This window comes from Megalops cyprinoides, chromosome 5 (assembly GCF_013368585.1).
Source record: "Megalops cyprinoides isolate fMegCyp1 chromosome 5, fMegCyp1.pri, whole genome shotgun sequence".
NCBI lineage: Eukaryota > Metazoa > Chordata > Actinopteri > Elopiformes > Megalopidae > Megalops > Megalops cyprinoides.
The window spans coordinates 5,788,477-5,808,058 of record NC_050587.1 but is presented as its reverse complement, the minus strand read 5'-3'; the positions used below and the strand labels follow the sequence as shown (position 1 = coordinate 5,808,058).

The following is a 19,582-nucleotide window of genomic DNA, read 5'->3' as shown; positions in this document are numbered from 1 at the left end:
ACTGCTGTTAAGCCAGTGATGTAAAGCTCCAGACTCAGCCTACATAAAGCATGGTTTGAAACTGTTGAATAGACTGCTTGCTCTGTGTGCCCAAAAGCTGCTCGCTTCTCCTGCAGCTGCTAAGGGAAGGGGCTCCATGTGAGCAGGTAGAACAGGAAGCATGTTAGACTGAGTGAAAGTCACCTCTCAGGCGGGTTTCTCCACACGGTGTGCTGGAGCCAGTGGCCATGCCCACACAAAGAGGCCTTTGTCTCCACTGCTAAGGGGGGGCCGAAAACAGCTGGCAACCCAAGGGGCATGGCCGTGTCAGCACACCCACTTCCAGAGATATGCACTCTCTCGAAACACAAAAACCCCACCATGTCAATGCAGCACAGAGGCTTGGCTGGAGTTAGGCGGTACTTATTGCCATTAAAGAGTGAAGAATGGCTGTTAGACCTGCTTACTAGCTAACATTCAAGCCATGTTTGATACTGGCTTGGAAAGGCTCTCCGTTCAACTGTAAATCTTCACATATAATCCTAACACATAATTCTATGCTGTAACGGTACCATGTCAAAGTAGAAGATTTTCACATAGTCACATAGTCACACAGAGAGCCTGAACAATGAGATGTTCAGCTGATGCTCCCCCGCGGTATTTACGCTGGCCAGGCAAGCGTTATTTAAACTCTTTCTTCCTGGTATTCAGGGACTGGCTTCTTCACAAGATACAATGTTGAAAAACTTGACTGAGAACCCAAGTGTGGCAGCTGCCAGGGGAAATCACCAGCCCTTCACGGCTGGCACAAAGGAGGGGTGGGTGCTTGTGCACCACAGGCTTGCCTGTAATTCCTCATTCCATTAAAAAGCTTTCATTACACATCAATTCCCTATTGATATATGGCTATGCCACTTATGGTATTACCTGAACACGAGGTGTCTGAAAAGAGCTATCCTTAAGGTATGGTACAGTACTCCTCAACGTGGCTGTGACAGCTGGAATTGAGGACATTAGCCTCAGAGATGTGGACGTACAGCTACAGTGGTGTGCTTGCTGTAAGACTGTCCATCTCTGACCTTCCTCAGTCTCCTCCCTCTGACTCAATGCAGGCTTCACCGCTCCCCATGAGAGCGCTGACCTTTGGCCTCTGAGCGGATGTGATTTCACACAGGACCTCTGCTCATTGCTATAGCTATATACCTGTTTGCTATTGCTATATACCCGTTTTTACACATAGCATAGTCATGTCTGGCTGACCATCCCTCCCTCGCTGCGAGTGTCCAACTCGGGCTACTGGACACACCAGCGTGGAGGTTTTGGCAAAGCTCTGGACCGCTGGCTTAACCAGCTGAGCACATGCTGTGCAGGCATGCACCCTCCCACCTGAAATCACACTGTTAGAAATGGTGAGGGAATTCAGGGAGCGTAGCATTTAGCACTGCTGCTTCAGACAAGTAGAGAGTCCAAAAACAGAGTCCGACGGATTATACGAGATGGATTATACCCCTTCCCTGTGTTTATCATTGAACATACCATTCCATTATTCAACCTATACAATTCCATTACTCAGAAAGAATTCCATTAACATTGGCACAGACTAGCTAAATTTGCAAAATCCATACATATGCACAACAGTACAAATGTTGGTGCAAATTTACCTTAAGCAATTATAACAAATATATTTGTTATATTATATAAATGTAACACAAGTGCCATGTTCATGCCAGATTTTTCTGAGCCCAGACCCTATCAAAAACAGATGGAACAATTTCCACACAAAACACGACATCCTGGGAGAGTTTGTGGAAGGTGTGTGGAAATAAAACTGATGAATTCAGTTGGCAATTTGCTCACAATGAATACATATCACTCCATTTCTGGTGTAAGACATAAAAGCTGCCTATATTACAGTATGTCTGTACCTGCTTTACTTTCTGATCATTCAATGGACTCCTCGTCCATCAGGAATCCCTGGATGATAGTTTTGTTTCCTCTCTCCACAAGTGTGCTTGGAAAGGTTACATTTTGGATAAGTTGTAGTATATTTATTATAACTCTTGTACATTATGATTAAGAGAGATCCATGGTTCAAGACAACATATGGCATTTCAGATATTTATCTGTGCCATCTTGGTATTTGCAGGCCAGGTGGTGACTTTACTGGTAAACTGAGGTACAAAGCATACAACACAATAAGACACAAAAAGAGTTGCAATCTGCTTCTGTTACAGTGAAACGGTTCAGTGGTAAAAACTGAAAATGCTGTGTTTATTTGCGCGTGTGTTATCCAGCATTTAGTTTCCTACACAGAGAAAAGACAGGACAATCCAAGGGCAGTAACTGAAGATGGCAGTCCAATTTCAATGAAGTGGTCTCAAAATTCATTCTACAGAAAACAGGCCATTTTCTCGCCTCCACACCTTCAGAGCTAAACCTCAATGTCCTCTTATTGGTTCAGTGTATTAGATATGTACATTAGCGTGAGACAGATATGCTCCAGCGAATGAAACCATTTTAAAGATAATGCTTGAACTACCCAGTCTTCTGGATCTAATTTCTAGGACACATCAATTTACAAAATATGATTTGATTTTCATGGAAAATTTGATTGAATTTTGAGTAAGTCACAACGAATGACAATTTCCCTAAATCTGCGCATGCAATAGCAACATTAGCAAATAGTTTCCTCAATGCGGTAATGACACACCTGCTCAGAAATATCCCAACATGAAATGGAGTATCATTACTGTGAGAGACGAAGTACGAGAAAGTAAGGACATCGTTATTCGAAGCATTATCCACCTTTGTGTAAAAATGGTTTTCCAAAATTGAGACAGACTATGAGATACCGACTAAGGTCTCAAGGTGATGCAAGGTCTCAAAAGCAGAGGTTATTTTTAACAGGCACCAATGCGGGCAACCCTATGCTCGGGGGCCCTCGCCCTTTAACCTGTGCGGTGCGCTGGGAGGCAGCAGGAGGTGGTCGGAGCACGTGCTCCCTGGCTAACCACCAGCTAATCCCAGCCACGCACCCATCCCCTCTCCTCTGTGCTGTCATGCAAACCCAACTGGGACGCGAGACCCGGCCCATGCTCCTCTGTACGGGGGATTAAAACGCTTTAAATAAAGCAATCCTGTTTCCACCACGGGGCCCAGAGCAGCACAGAGCACGGCCTGGAGGATCAAGGCGGCGAGTTCGCGAAGGTGCTCCCGGGAGAGGCCACAGCATGTATGTGGATGACGAGGGCTGAAGAGCTGATCTATGACAAACTGCTTTTTTCCAAGTGCAGGGACATCTTTACACCACCGATACTGGATGACAAGGCTGTCCCAGCTCTCTCCATGCAGTCACTGTAGTACAGCTTACCTGTAGTACTGTGAGGTGTTATGGATATTGTGATTTACTGACATTAAGATGTATGATAGTGTATGGACTGGACTTCCCTTGGTTTTCTGGTTTCAGATTAGCTCAAGTTAACTTGTGGTAGTGCTTGAATGGTGTTATGCTCACACTCAGTGGTCTGGGAGTGTTGTTAGCCTGGTCTGACACTGTTGCTAATTTAACTTGGGTCAATAAGACTTCTGTTCTCTTGTGCTGGAAGGTGCTCTGGATAAGAGTGTCTGCTAAATGAATGTAATGGACTGGAATGTAATTGTGCCAACGCTTCAGCTGATCTCTCCTAAAACAGGCAGCCCTAAGCAGAGCAAGCCCTGGCACACCTGGCCGAATTTCCACTCAGGTTCAGGGCTGCCAGTCCCCCTCGTCATTACCGCAGGGAGCATGGGGAGAAAAAGGTCACAGCCTGAGATTAAGCAGCCTCCCAAACAAGCGTTACTGGGAACGGGTGCATGCGGATCACTTGTCTAACACACATGCAGATGCTGCAGCTGATTCTTCCAGCGGCTTAGCAGGGCCTGCACACCGAGGTGACTGATCTGAGGAATGAGGTTAGATTAACTTGTTAGAACCACTAACGGAGGGGGGCTAATTGCTTTAGAGAGGATTAGAGGAGCTGACTCTCTGGGAGAGATGGGGCCCCATCAACACTCAAAACTAAAACGGGATGGGGTGGGGGCGGCAAGGAGCGCTAACACCAGGCTTAGTTAGAAGTAGCATAGCGATGCTGTCTCATTGAAGCGACCCCAAACGACTCCTGCACTCCTGAGATCCAAATGAACTCAACACGATCCCACATGGATACACTGATATCTGTCTAAACGAGCCATGCAGGCTGACATCTGACTGCAAGTGGAGCTCAGCTCCTGCAGCAATAAATTACTAATCTTCAGTTGTGAATAAAGCTGATGGAAGCAAATCATGTTGACCCCAACTGATCCTGTCTCCATCTGACTAACAAGGGCATTTGGGGACAAGTTCTGCTCTGAGAAAATGCCATGGTCCACGTTCCTTTTATACACCAAAGGAGCCAGCATGCGGTCAGGACATCTGCAGTCCTCCATTTGCGTAGGTGGCTTTGCCAGAGCTTGTTTCTTTACTTCCTTTCTGAATATTGTGGACATTAACAGAGTGTAGCTGAATTCATTCACTTGCTTCTGTTAATGAAAGATTTTTCACAAAGGCTTGCAGACACATGCCATGGGATGTTCAGTTCAGATCGGTACTACATGCATAACTGAAACCCAGCCAGTGAAGAACATCACTGATATGAAAGCTTGCACAAAGTGTGCCACCAAGGAGCAAGGCCTGAACATACTAACATAGAGCAACAACCGGAATGCCTTAGTCGATTCTACATCCTAAGGCAGAAGGATGCAAAACTGCATCATAAATGCTCAAAACTGACCAAAAACAAAACAAAAATGCTGAGTAAATTACTACCCTCACTGAGGCCATCTAAGTGATGTGGCGTGTCGGACGGTGCACACAGACGGACAAGCTATAAATAAGATCTCAATTTCCCTTCAAATCCGTTTTGGTGCAATTATAAAAGGGTGTGTCGGGCACTGCTCTCTACTCGCCTTGGAGGAGTTCATCATAAGAGCTTTCTGACTGTATGACCTCTGCACCCAGACCTTCAACCTTATCCTACAGCTCACTCTGTACAATACAATACCAAGGACAATACCATGTACAATACCAAGTAAACTGTGGTATTTAGTTTTCTTCTTCCTCACATCTAAACTACAAGTGTGTATTATTGATATGTATAGACTTATATGCTTAACACTGACTAAATCATGTCATTGTAATATTGCTACATTTTATTGTATGAACTTGTCTCTGTAGACACACTGTCTTTTGGGAAAATGGCCTTAGATGACATCCATGTGCATTAAGGAGAGACTGTGCACAGATGGGCTCTACCTCCATCTCTACAGATCACCTGTGCAGGCATCACATGCTTGTTTCCACTGACCTAAAGCTTAGTTTAATCACATTTATTCCAATGTTTTGAGCATTGGTTTTGTTGTATTGTGGTCTTTTTTGTACCTCCGCTAAATAATCAATTATTACGTTCCTGGCAATGCTTCTTATAGCATTTCTCGCTTGAGAAGACTGGTTCATTGGTTGAAGAGTCAGAGCTATAATTTTAATGTCATGCGAGAGACTCACAATGACACCTCTTGGGGTAGGACTGTATCAACATGTGAGGAAGGCCTTATGTATGAAGCCCATAAGACATGCCAAAGCTGTGACACCATAGCACTGCGCTTAAGTATGCAGACTATGACAGGTCAGGGGGGTGCTGCTAAACGTTTGTGTCATTCCTGGAACTGCAGCAAAGCTGCCGGTCATACTGTGGGGTTCAGGGAAGGGACCCCTCTCGGTCCCTCCCCAGTGAGCACTTTGAGGAATTCCCACACATGAGCCTGGCTGTCCATGGTCTCTGTCTTAAAATGACATTCAAAACACTTAGAACCTTTGCTTCACCCTGATGCCTTGCAGATCTGTACACCAACAGCACTGCAAAACTGAATGTTTTCCCTCCACACAAAGCATCAGCCACTGGGACATTTCAGTGCAAAAAATATCCAACTTTAACCTGAAATTAAAAACTGTCAGATCAAATGAAGAAAATTGTCCACAGAAGCTCCACCTCACTGCATTCACCTGCTCTCCTACCCATCTCCCCCAGGCTGTTCCTTTTGTCAGCACACAGGTCTCACTGGGGCCTACGCTCCGCCACACTTACCGAGTGGTTTGAGGATGCTGGTCCCGGCGTCATCGGCGTTCTCTCCATCCGATTTGTCGGAGACGTTCTCCGTCACCTTCTCCTTCTTCTCCTTGTGGCTGGACCTCCTGCGGTGGCGTCGGCGCCTCCTGTAGCTCTTGGGCACGTGCACGCCAATGTAGACGGTGTGGTGACCTGCGGGCGGACAAACAAGCCAGTACAGTCATTTCAGCGGCAAACACTTTCACCAGAACTCACTCCCGCAAGACACAGCCAGCTCACACAGTCTTTCAGCTAGCCTAGATGTGGCACTGCAAGCTGCCTCAGCACACACAGGTGTGGGGGGAAAAAAAGAGACGGGGTCAGGGAGTGGGTGACAATTGTTTCCTTGTGGCCCACTGTCAGGAAATTGGGGCCATTCTGTTACAAGGTAAGGATGTGAACAAACACCAACCACTTCCTTATTGCAGTCCATACAGGAAGCAGCTCCACGTTTCAAGGAAGCTGCTCTTGGGGAAAAAAAAAAATGGGCAAATGCCAGAAGCAAGTTAACAGCAGCCTGTCAAACCAAATATTTTGGCTGAACAAAAGTAACAGGCGGCTGAGAACTTTCGATGCGGAGATTCCGGTCGCCACCCCTGGACACGCACATCATAAAAATCCCACCCCGTCTCATCGCCCTACGTAGCGGCATAACACCCCAACCCAAACTGCTCTCTCACAGCTATAAGCTATATTTAATTGTTTTGTGTTTACCTTCTTAAATAATGCCTTTAGGTAAGTAACTGGTGTAATGCTAACAATGTGCCATCAAGGAAAAGTGGGCCATGTGTGTAGCAAGTTCATTTTAAAACCATTTAGCAGCTGAAAGTGGCAGTTAATGGACTATCCTTGCGTTGGCTGTGGCTTGGAAACGTTTGTGCAGCGGAGCATGCAGAAGGAAAGCTATACGCTGCCTCCCTGCGACTGCAGACCAAGGCCTCCTCTCAAAGCCAGCACTAAAGCACAGCCAGGCTCCTCTCCAGCTGTCACAGGAGGGCCTTCACTGCACTCACTAAGTAGCTTTACACACATTCATATTTCAATACAAATGCTTAACAGAAAAGGGAAAACCGTTTGTGTGGATAATTACATACTTGGGTTCTTCATTCATCTGAATGCTTTTTAAGGCAAAAGATGTTACATCTAAGTCCTTCAAATTAAATGCAGCCTGATGCATGGTGTCTGGGTTGCAGAGGGACAGTGTGTAGCAGTGCAGGCTCACATTACAGCCTGATCCAGATCACTGGAGATGAACATACACACAGGGAGTTACAGGAAGACGAGCTACAGTGGGACGCTCATGAGAGCCACTGCCGTAAAGACTGCTTGACACTCCGTCACAACAAGGCCTAAAGTGGCATATGCACTCCCAGACATATCAATACAAAATGAATATTGTGTACACAAATATGTATACTGTATAACCACACTGTAAATCACAAGTCAATGACTCCCAATACACCGACCCTGTATGTGCACAAACAGATAGACAGCCAGACACGTGGCCACAGAGGAGTGGCATTAAACTCTTCCCACAGCATCATATAGCAGGGCAACAATGAAAACCGCATGCTCTAGCTGTGGTCCAGTCCTGCACATGCAAAGCTGCACTCACTCATCTACTGTTGCACTTCCTGGATAAAACAAATCCCACTCCGTTTGGGCATCATAGGTCAGGCTATAAATCTGACAGAAAGGTGTGAAAATGAAGACTAAAGAATTGGTGAGAATTGAGAAGTGAGAATTGGTCAAAGGCCTGAATCCTTTTGAAAGGCGCTGTACATATGTTCAGAGGAGTGATGCTGTCATCCCTTTCACAGCATGTTAAAGCGCTGCTAAAGATATGGTCCCTCCTGATTCATTAATCTGTTCACCTATTGCAGTTTAAATATGTCAAAGCCAGCCAAAGCTAGAGGTGGTGCAGAGTCCCCATCTGCCCTGAGACTCGCAGAGAGAGTGTCTGTCCTGTGGCAATCTCCTGCATGAATAATACAGTGCCATCTAAACAGCTGCACTCAGTCAAAATGCCAGCCATGAATTAGTAACAGACAGGCCAGAAATCCTGAGGTGTGTACGTCTAGCAATGGGGCAAACGCCCCTCACTACCAGCACAACCCATAGGGCTCCTTTCCGCCCCTCTGGTGAAAGGGAAATGAAAGCACATCTGCTTGGATGCATTAGGGAAGAGAGGTGAGTGGAATCAGTGGAGTACAGAAACATACCTAGAGAGAGAGAGACTATGAAAGACAAAGACTGCAAGAGAGAAGGAGAGACTCACAGAGAAAGAAACAGACAGACTGAGACTGACTGCAAAAACAGACTGATGGGGAAAGAGAGAGACTGAAAGAGACTGAAGAGAGAAAGACTCAGACGGCAAAAGAAAGGGCAAATCAGCAAGAGAAAGGGGGACAGCAAGAGAGAGAGGGAGATAGAGACTTAAGAAAGAGGGTGAGACTGACAGGGAAAGAAAGAGACAGAGACTGCGAGACAGAGAGACTGACAGAGACTGGAAGGGGGGGGTTGTGGGGGGAATCTCAGCCATGCAGAGCTGTGCCTGCATGGCCCTTACTGTGGGCAGCGTGAGGGAATACAGTCTCACAGGGGCCCTGGAAAGAGGCTCAACCTGCACCTTCAAAACAGCCAATATTTTCACGAAGGAAAAAAGGCAACCTAAACCTACATACCATCACATGTGCTGTGGTCAAACAGCACAAAAGAGTAGCTCCGCTCCACCACATGCAGGTGTGTGTTGTGTATGCATTCACACCTCAGCAATACTTTATCTCCTCAGCGAACTTTGTCCATGCCATTACAGTCTAAAGTTAAAAATACAGTAAAACAGAAAAACAGACTGCCCAAAACACCCCACTGAAGCAGCCAATGCTAGGTCCCATTTGGAGAAATGGCAATCATTCATTCTCTGCTGTAAACTAGAACACTACTCACAAATTAGTTCTATTCAGAAACTATGATTTCTGTGGATTTATTCCAATCAGAATTTTTTTTCCTAGGAAATAATGGCTTTCCAGGTCACAAAGGCAGAGTAAAATTTATCCCAAGTATTAGGTGCCCTATCCATCTTACATTAAATTGTATCACATTATCTGAAGATGACAGTCTTATTGCGCTGACCTCTTCAGGCCCTATAATATTAAACTATATGCTACAGTTTTCAATCACATTTGGTTTTCCCCCAGTTTCATCAGTGCTCTGATGCAGGGCAGTCTGGGAGAGACGCTGACCCTGGAAAGACCTCAATGAGCGTAGGTCTTTATGTCCAAACTCCTGCCTCCAGCAACAAACCAGCCAATGACAGAGGAGCAGGGAAGGCATGCTGGGAGAGGGGGGATGTGTCCCCCCGTGAAAAGGCAGTTTGGCAGAGCCTTACCAATCACACCCATATCAGAGTGACCAGCAGAGCTGGCAGGCTGCTTGTGTACACAGTGGGTCAAGCTCTGCTAATTACATTACATTATTGTCATTTAGCAGATGCTCTTATCCACAGCAACTTACACAGGTTACAAGATTTCCATGCAATTCATTTATACAGCTGGATATTTACTGAGGCAATTATAGGTTAAGTACCTTGCCCAAGGGTGCAGCAGTAGTGCCCTAGCAGGGAATCAAACCAGCTACCTTTCAGTTACAAGCCCTGCTCCTTGCCATTATGCTACACTGCTTCCCAAATTCAGTCCCTAGCGTCGCTCAGCTTCCGTTTCCCCAGCAACGGAGCCAGGGGAGTGGTGGGAATCCCTGCGGAGGCCAGAGCCCCAGCACTCTGCAAACAGCGGATTCATGCACGGCACAACATGCATCCGAAAAAGCATGACATGGGTTACATTACATTACTGTCATTTAGCAGGTGCTCTTATCCAAAGCCACTTCCATAGGTTACAATTTTACCAGTTTATACAGCTGGATATTTACTGAGGCAGTTTTGGGTTAATTACATTGCCATAGGGTACAGCAGCAGTGCCTGAGCAGGGTATTGACCAGGGAAATTTCAGTTACGAGCCCTACTCCTTACCACTATGCTACACTGACACCTGGGCAGGTACACTAAAGCCCAACTCACTCAGTCCTACTGCATTCCACTGACTCTCCACTCATCCTCATAGCGGGGCGGCCCCAGGGGAGACTTTCACAAGCACTCAGTGTCCCTCAGAATTTATGGCCTGTTCTCTCTCCTGCGTCAGCCAGAACCAGCATGTACAAACAGTGTCATATTTTGAGTGACTGAGGATTTAGCCTGAAGTTAATATGACTCATTCCTACCAGCAAAACAAAGCTGAACCATGACACACTGAAAAATGAAATATTTCAACTCAAACAGCAGCCATTAAGGAAGCTACTCTCAGAGGCAGGCACCATATGGTGATGGCTCTTTACACCAAGGAGCAGCACACACTAATAACAGGCACCAGTGCGAAGGTGAAACTGTGACAGGAAAAAGGACAGACACTGAGCCACAGAGAGTGACAGCAGCAGGGGACACCGGACAAGACACGCTCATCTCCAGACTGGCAGAGGCGACAGAGTGTACATGGGTACATTTTAAAAGAACTCCACCTTCATGCAAACTCAGGCTTTGACTCCACTCTCCCTCAGCTGCACACACACTTATTCACAGGTTACTGTGACATATTTAAAAGCATCAGTACACCTTTCCAAAGAAGGGGCCGCTACACCTCTCAGAGTTGAAGATCACGAGCTCCGTGTTTGCTAGCCATGAGTGATGTCCCTTTGCAGAACCTTGCACAGAGCCGAGAGAGCTGGCAGAACCAACCCCCTCTGCCCAAAAAACCCCAGCGCCATCAATCAAATTCACATCCAACACACAACCACCATTCCGGTGTGCGCCGAGGAGCTGGGTGGATAGAGAGAGGATTAATGTAGTAAATATGCGCACGTGGAGAGCCTTCTGTAAACCTGTGTGCTGCATCTTTATCTCACAAAATAATCCCCCTCTTACTCATCCATACAACAGCAGGACAAGAGAAACAACGGGAGGGGTAATCAGCCTGGACTAACCATACAGAATCACACAGAACCTGAACATGGACCAGCAGCTGTGCTGGCAGGCAGATGCGGAAGTACTTGGGGGACCGACTGACCCGCACCTCTTTGGCTTGTAGGAGGGCAAGGATTCAAAGGGTGTTTTCACACTTGGTACTGTTCCACCCTCAAAACAAACTCTGAGTGATTAGTCAGCATTTTTTGCGCATATATGAACACTCCAAATGAACTCAGACCCCTCTGAACGAGGTGGTCTCAGTTCGGTTTGCTTCAAGTCCGAGTTGCGATTTGCTTAACCCATGCATCGCCTTTTGCCATTGTACTTTAGCCCTCTAAGCTTGCCGTAGACAGATCACATGCTATTGCACTGGGGCGTTCATAAAAACAAACAGATGGGACTAGGGCTGTTCAATTATGGCAAAAATCATAATCACGATTATTTTGGTCAATACTGAGATCACGATTATTTAACACGATTACTCACTGACTTTGGAAATATCATGCATTTATCGAACTTGTTTTTAATACTGGATTTTCTTGAACCCTTTCGCGTGTACGGTCACACCAGTGTGATTTGCCGTTTAGCGCATATGCTAAAACTGGTGCGATTAGAACACTAGATTGTAAAGATTCTAGCTAATTTTAGCTTTGAGGAAACAGCAATTTAACATTAAAATATAGCAGATGCTAACTGAAAAGTGAAAGCCAAGTGAAAGCTACCCATAATCCAAAGCGGTAAAGGTCTGAGAGCTCCAGAGGAACTATAGTGTGAACAGCAAGAGGACTGAGGCCCCATCAGAGCTGAAGTGGACCAGAAAGAGAATTGAGTCCTCTTTCAAATGAACTCACAATGTGAACGCAAAAAGAAGAGTCCCTTTTCTGTTGGTCCACTTTAAGAGGACTGAGTTTAGCTCGTTTAAAAAGGACTAGATGTGAAAACACCCAAAGAGATAGAGGGCTCTTACCTTCCACCTCCTCCTCATCGCAGACATGCTTGACAAAGGACGCCCCACGGTCCAGCACCGCCTCATCCTCCACCCTGTAGTAGTAGAAGAGAAAGAAAGACTGTTCACACTTCTCCTCTAGCGAGACAGCCGAGCTGTAGCAGCTCCCGGGAGACGCCGGGCGCTGGGCACCGCCCGTGAGGCTCATGGCAGGGGGCGCGGGGGGTTGCCGGGGAACGGACGAGCTCCGAGGACCCTCCCGGGGAAGGACGGGGGCTGCTGAGAACGCGGGAGCAGAGCGGAGTACGTCAAGCATGCGGCCAGCCGTTCGGAACCTGCATGAGTGTGACACAGACGAGGCAGCCCGCGGCCCTGCCCAAATCCCCGATCATCTGAGGAGCTCCTGTACAGCGCGCCGGGGCGATGTGCTTGACACACACATACGCTCACACACGCTCACACACATGCTCACCCGCTTCCACCAGCTGGCCTGTAACGCTAGCGTCGCCTGCTCCTCGCCTCAGCAACAGGCTGAGGCTGACGTGTCAGTCTTGCAGAGAGCTGCCCTTTGAGGATTACCCCAGCTTTGCTTAAGAGTGCAGCACACAGGTGCATCCCACACTCCCCTCAGTGCAGGCCTGATGGACCAGCTCCACGCCCCCTCTCTGACTACTCCGTCACTCCTAAAAATGGCCCAAATTCACAGAACTTTCAGCAGAACAGCACTTCCTTCTAAAGGGGTGTCCCGCTTTCAAATACTCACTGTAACCTGCAAGACCCATTTTGCAAAATTACATCAATTACACAAACCCACCGACCCCCAGAGCACAGTGCTAAAGGTGTCAGCTCTACCAATACACCTTGTAAAAGTCATGGCAACACCCAGAGAACACCAAACATTAGTGTGTTACAAACATAGGCATCTTCTGTCTGTATACACCTCTGTATACAATATATAATACCAGTATCTGTACACAGTATTTATATACACTGTACATCCAAACTAAACTCTATTTTTTGGGAACCTGCAACATCACTAAACCATCATGTACTGCATTAGGAAGCCTCTGTTTCTCTTCCTTTCAGACTTTGGCAGAGGGAGGACCTGGCCTGTACCTGAGGCATGATGTACTGAGATTAACAATGAGGCCAGCCTGGCAGCACATAAAGGGGTCAGATGGTCATCTACCCTGTTATGTAGTAAGACCAACTATTCCAATACCTCAGTCAAGCTACTTTCTTACAACCCTCTGCAAAAGAGCAACATTAGTAGGGACGTGAGCCCCTCTATCCAAACACACATATCACATTTAATAGCCAGTTGCTGGCCTCAGTAACTGCAGTGAATGAGACACAACGCATGCCCTCCCCAGCTCTGCCCTCTCTTTTGGATCACATCAACACTGAGCACAGCACCCTGTGACACCCATGATATATAGTAGCAATTCCACAGGGCACAACCTATCTGGGTTACTTGAAACTGCATGTGGGGGGTGGGGGGGCTATGTAGCAACAGGCAGGACGGCTGGTAACAGGCCATCGAGGTGGACTACAAAGGGAGCATTTGTTCCAGTGCCTTTGTGCATTTGCATAAGAATTCCTGAAATCGGGAAGGTCCGATTTGCATTCCACGTCCTGTCCTTGAACCCCGTTGTTGAGAAACCCGGCGGACAGCCTGGGGGCGACTCTGAGGACATTACATTACATTAAATAACTGTCATTTAGCAGAAGCTCTTATCCAGAGAGAATTACATAGCTTACAAGTTTTTATCCATTTCTGGATATTTACCGAGGCAATTGTAGGTTAAGTACTTTGCCCAAGGGTAAGACAGCAGTGCCCCGGTGAGGAATCGTAACCGAAAGGTTGCAGGTTCAAGCCTGGCTCCTTATCACAATGCCATACTGCCGCCACACATGTTGAGTGTGGGAACGCAGTGGCCCCTCCTTTCTAAGAGGGGTCCAGAGCAGCCAGGCTGCAGCAGAACGGAGGCACCCCAACACCATGGGGCTGGGCAGGGGAGCCCTGTCAACAGGGCGGTTATCACTCATTAATGACTGCGGGCTCAAGCATTTGGCATGAGGACTCCCAACACCTCGCGTGCCAAAAGGCGCTTAACAACATAAAATGACATTGATGAGCACCATTCATTTACAGGGGAGTAGGAGTTCACCATTAACAGGGAGGTAGGAAGCATCATAGCTCCCAAAACCGTTCATCTGTGACAATTTGATAAGGGTAGCAGCATCTGGCGCATTGTGCGCCTGAACTAGAACTGGGGAGGGGAGGGACACGCATAGGCATATAAGCACAGAAAGACCATTTCGGCCACATTCTGAACACAGACCCAGACCAGCGCGAGTGTAAACGCTCAGCTCCTCTGGAGTGAAAGGCATCCTGGGTATTGTCTGACAGAGGCCCCTCCTCCCCACCCAGGAGATCACCGTTATCATGGCTAAGAGAGGGGGAATAAACAAGAGCCGGAAGGATACAAGCCGTTCCCCTCAGATAACACCAACGACTCATCTACATCTCCCATGAGCCCCCTCTATCCACGCACATCGTGCCTGGAGATGCGATACAGAGGACCGATAGTGTCCGCTCAAACCTGGCTGTATAATGCAGGCACCACAGAAAAACTCATGCTGGAGCAGAAAATTTGAGTTTTATCAGTTCTCTATCATTATCTGTAACAAACAATACAGTACTCGGCACAGCTTTGTGTTTAAAACTATTTTAGTGTTGTTAAATAACATTGCTGTATGCCGTCAAATACGCTGGTTCTCTCTTCATATTATTCTGAAAGTCCATGGCTAGCTGAGGAAGGAAGGATATAACCTTCTACAGAACAAACTCAGCCAATCGCTGCAGCCAACACCGGACACCCAGCTGTGTGAGCGCTGTGCACCGTGGAGTCCCGTTAAAACAATGCCCACACTGACAGCTGCTGGAGACCCCACAGCGAGTAGAGGTGGCATTTGGTTTAAAGGCCTTCTTCTGAAGATACAAAAATCCCTGCAGATAACCACAGTTGCTATGACGCACACCTTCACTGTCAGAACAAAAGGCTGCCAACAGGACCTTGAAACATGGCACTGACAAAAGGAATCACTTTGTTACAGGAATGCGTGTGTGTGACAGAGAGAAAGAGAGAGAGAGCGAGCAAGCGAGAAACAGATGCAAAGCTTTCAGAAAACGGCTTTTAAATCAATTTCCCAATTTTCTAAAATCTAATCCAGCAGCATAACCTGCATTTAGCACTGCCTTCTGCAGCTCCTTCCCTTGGCAGTGTCAAAGAAGCTCCAATTTCAGGGTGAAAACTGCAGATACCGTTGACTCCAAGGCTCCTTAAATCAGTTAATCACAAGCTGAAAGTGCCGTCACAGAAGATAAAGCCATGAGTAGGGCTGCAGCACACACGCAATAACCAATGAACACACAAGCGCAAAGTCATAAAGGCGAGGAGGGACAAACGTCACCGAGGCAACTGTGGAGAAAATTTGGAAAGGGAAAAGGTGCCAGCGCTTCCTCTTACTCAGCATTCCAAATGCACAGACGCCCTTTCGTGACAGCGACTGCCCCAACAAGCCGAACACCTTCAAGCTTTAAGGGGCAGCAGAGTGGGAGGGGCTACCTGGCCCATGGGACTGAAAGGCAATCCTCAGGCTCCTCAATGCATGAGGAAAAAAAGCCTGACCTGCACCCAATGCTGGGGTGAGGAGGAGACTGGATTCCAGCCGCACTTTCTGCAGGATGCAGCCCATGAAACCCCCCCACTTGGTTTTCAGTACGATGCTGCTGATGAAATACCCAGCCTAAAATCCCTTTACGGAGTGGAGAAAGGCCCTGTCTCTGCTGGCTGCTGCACCTGCCAAGCTCTACATTAATAAAGCTTGATTGAGCTTGATGAAGGAGATATGACATCATGTACATACAGAATGTTCATCCTTTGTTAAGGGTACGGGTTGTCTGAACTGTTGTGCAACTGAGAGATTCTGTTAAGTGTGTTTCTGCAAGTTATTGTTTGGATAAGTAACTACGGAATGGAGACGACAGCACTTTATTCATAGGGGCAGATATTAAAAATATGCTGATTCAACAATTATACCCCCATAGCATGTTAATCGCAACATTGCTTAAATGATATGCCAAATCTGTATCTGGGTAACAGCTCAATCAAACCTAATGAATGGAGAGCTGTCCTGGAATGAAAAGCACCAGGTGAGGGCCCCCGGAGCGGGATTTGACAGTGACTGGTATGAGGCATATTTAACGGTAATGAGCGTCGCTCTTCTCATATCCTGACACGAAACTGCGTTTTCACTTTATCTGTCTAGAATCTCGGCTGACACTACCTGTACTGGTCGAACTATGGAGGACGACACGGAAGTTTGAAAATTTGCTGAACTTAATCTGAACAACATCTTCGACGGTATCTCGTTTCCAACCCAGTTTTGAAAGGTTCCACAGCTTTCAAAAGACAGAGTGATATGACAGAGCTGGAATGCTGAAAAATTGTTAAGCATGACAGTATGAAATGGCTCAAGGTAGGGTTTCCCGGAAATAATTACCATTTTTAAAATTAAAAAAATCGACCACGTGTGCCATACCAAGGTTCGGGAAAACCAGCGCAAGGACCAAAAAACGAATTTGTGACATGCATCATTGTATTTATATTGCGTCCAACAACTCGTTTTGGAGAGATTTATGGAACAAATTCGTTTGTAAGGTTACTTCATTCTCTGAATCATGACACCTCACTGTATGACACTGAAGATAACAGAAATCATTAGTTCGGAGATAAAATCGACGGCTTTAAAAATATAGCCTCCGACACTTTCATAGCTGCTCCAAGTTTTATATTGTATGACACTTGCAACATCAACCAACATCAAACGCGCGTAAAACTACGGCGCATACTGTTCGATTATCCACGTGTATCCAACTAGCAACGTTCCAGTGGTCTAGAGTTATCTGTCATTCAGTTTGAACGCAGTTACCTGTCGTTTAAATATTGCATCCATTCTTAAGATGGATATCCTTTAGAGAATTAACTTATGACGAGGCAATACAAATACCCTTTTAGCATAGCATTGGAACAAACTGACATTTCTCATCTGGGTGACGGATTTAATGCTTTGGGACTGCTCCTTCCAGGAAAGAGATTACGGTCTTCACATAGGCTCTAAAACGGAGCTGTGACGAAGGATTTACCAAGATTTACTCTACGTTTATGGTGCGTAACAAACCGCTAATCTAAAATCTAGCAACATTATAAAAGAAAGCACACTGTTACATATCTTATTATAAGTTACATTAGTGTCACAATGCGTCATTATTTAGTTCAATTAATTGACGTTCGGAAAGGTTCCAGAAGTCACTTCTACGACGGAAGACACTTAATTTAGGCAGCTATCGATACTGCCAGCATATGTGCAACGGATACCGCACTAACAAAATCCAACCAAATTAAATAAGCGATCATCGTGGAAAGTGTGAGGAAATCCAGAACCACTGGCATGGGCATGCATCGACTCTGTAGCGTTGAAATATGAACCAGTTGCAATAGACTTCTCACTAACATCTGCTGCTCTCCTGCAAGATATTGAATTACCACCTTACTTTTGACCGGGGCAATATTTGAAACGCAACGTGCGAAGCCCACCAAACGCGTTAACAAGTCACTACAGGAAATAATTCAGTTATTCTTTCAAAAACACAAATTAAGGTTTTAAACTGAACACTTTGTTTTACATACTTACTTGTTTTTATCGCTGCTCATTTCGCCTCCCTCTCAAGACCCCTGAAAGTCTCCCAGGGAAAGTGGAATCGCCGTCCAGTGTGCTTGCTCAACAAAAGCACCGAAGTTGTCTTATCGTTGTGTTTCAGACTAGCCTTTATGTACCTAGCTAACAACCTTTTATTGTTTTTGGTCTTTATCCCAGCGTACAAATTCCCGATCTGATAAGGCGCAACAATGAGTTCCAATATAAAACTTAGACCATTCACAATGAATGTGCAGCAAACTATCAAGTTGAAATTAAAAGAGTTCTTTTGTCAACAGAAGAACCTAGACTACACTAAAAACGAATTTTATGAACGGTAAAGACGCAGCAGACCCCTAAATCGAGCCTAGGCAACTTTGTCAACGAATACCTCAAAGCGTGTGTTTGTAGCCTTTCCCCGTCTCTGGAGAGGTAGCGTCTGCAGTACTACTCGATGTGAAGCGTGTCTTTTTCCCATATTTAAAAGCACCGTCCCTCTTCCAGTGTCACGTCATAAGTGGGAGGTAGCTAGCTGAACAAGGGGTCAAAAAGTTTAGTTTAGCTCCGCCAGATAGCTATGCAGCTCACACACTTCCGTATGAAGCCTGCCGCTGGGATAAAGCCTCAGCCGAGAGTGTTAGTGCTGCGCTATAGGAAGCGCAATAATTCTTTGTCACGCTTGCGCCCAATGCGCTAACAATTCTTATTGTTATTTCAGGCATGCTGATATATTTGTGTGAACATTTTAAAAACATAGGTCTTATGTTAATTAGGATTGATGTCTATTAACCTGTGATGCAAATCAATCAGTTAGGCGTGCCGTAATTATCTCGACACGGAACTTCTATTGTATGTTTTCGCAGAACATTGGTGTCCACGAGTTTCGGGGTTTTGTTCCAACCCCGAAACTGCAACCCCGATTTATTGCGCATTTATTGCGCAATTGAAGCCATTGATTGGGGACTTGAATCACCTGTTGTTCCAGATGTCAATCAGAAAGGCATCTTGAAAACCCCGAGCGCTGTGGATCCCCAGTACCTGGAGTGGAAAACACCGTAGAACAATGTTAAAGAGTTTGCAGCACTGCGACATCTTCTGGATATAGTGGTAAAAATAGGCAGAGGTATCGAAAAGCAACAATACGCTGATGTGACGGGCCCGCTGCAATTTCCATAAATCCTTAATGTTTGTCTGACATGAAGAAAACGATGAATTATTGCAGAGTTTGTATAAATGCAGGTAATCCAAATATAAAGATGCAAATGCATTTTAATAATAACGGGTTAAAGTATACAACTGAAAGTACCTGTTTTGAAGGTGTAGTCGCAAAATAAAATAATCTAATCCTTGCATTGTTGAGTTTTTAGTCACCCCTCGTGACACCCCCTGAAAGCAATACTCTAGCTAGCAGGAATCTGTGGCTGATAGCATGCATGGCCGAGTGGACGGTGTAGGACACAGTACTGGCCATCTAAATACATGCTTAAACAGATTAATAGGGTTACTTTAGCAGAGAATGATTGATTCTTCCACACAGCATTCTGCAATTAATAGGAGGGGACAGGCAAGGACGTCGTTTCCAAGAAGCAGCTGTTTTTCCGAAATAACCAAAATTAACGAGAACAGAAACCTTTCGTCTGTAAAAACAAGTGCTGAAACTTGGGAATTTAGTTACTAGATATTTTAACATTTTGTCATACA

The 19,582-nt window shown here is 46.0% G+C and overlaps 1 protein-coding gene across 4 annotated transcripts in view; it reads right to left on the bottom strand.

The window, feature by feature from the left end:
• LOC118778225 (electrogenic sodium bicarbonate cotransporter 1-like) overlaps positions 1–18,313 on the bottom strand; it is a 53,414-nt gene extending 35,101 nt beyond the window's left edge. For all 4 annotated transcript variants that reach the window (XM_036529647.1, XM_036529650.1, XM_036529648.1 and 1 more), the window contains exons 1-3: positions 17,879–18,313; positions 12,140–12,213; positions 6,138–6,311 (exon numbers count right to left, since the gene is read on the bottom strand). In XM_036529647.1, coding sequence (XP_036385540.1) covers positions 6,138–6,311; positions 12,140–12,213; positions 17,879–17,898 — 268 coding nt within the window. In that variant the 5' untranslated portion in view covers positions 17,899–18,313. The remainder of the gene's footprint in view (positions 1–6,137; positions 6,312–12,139; positions 12,214–17,878) is intronic.
• Between the last annotated feature and the right edge of the window lie 1,269 nt (positions 18,314–19,582).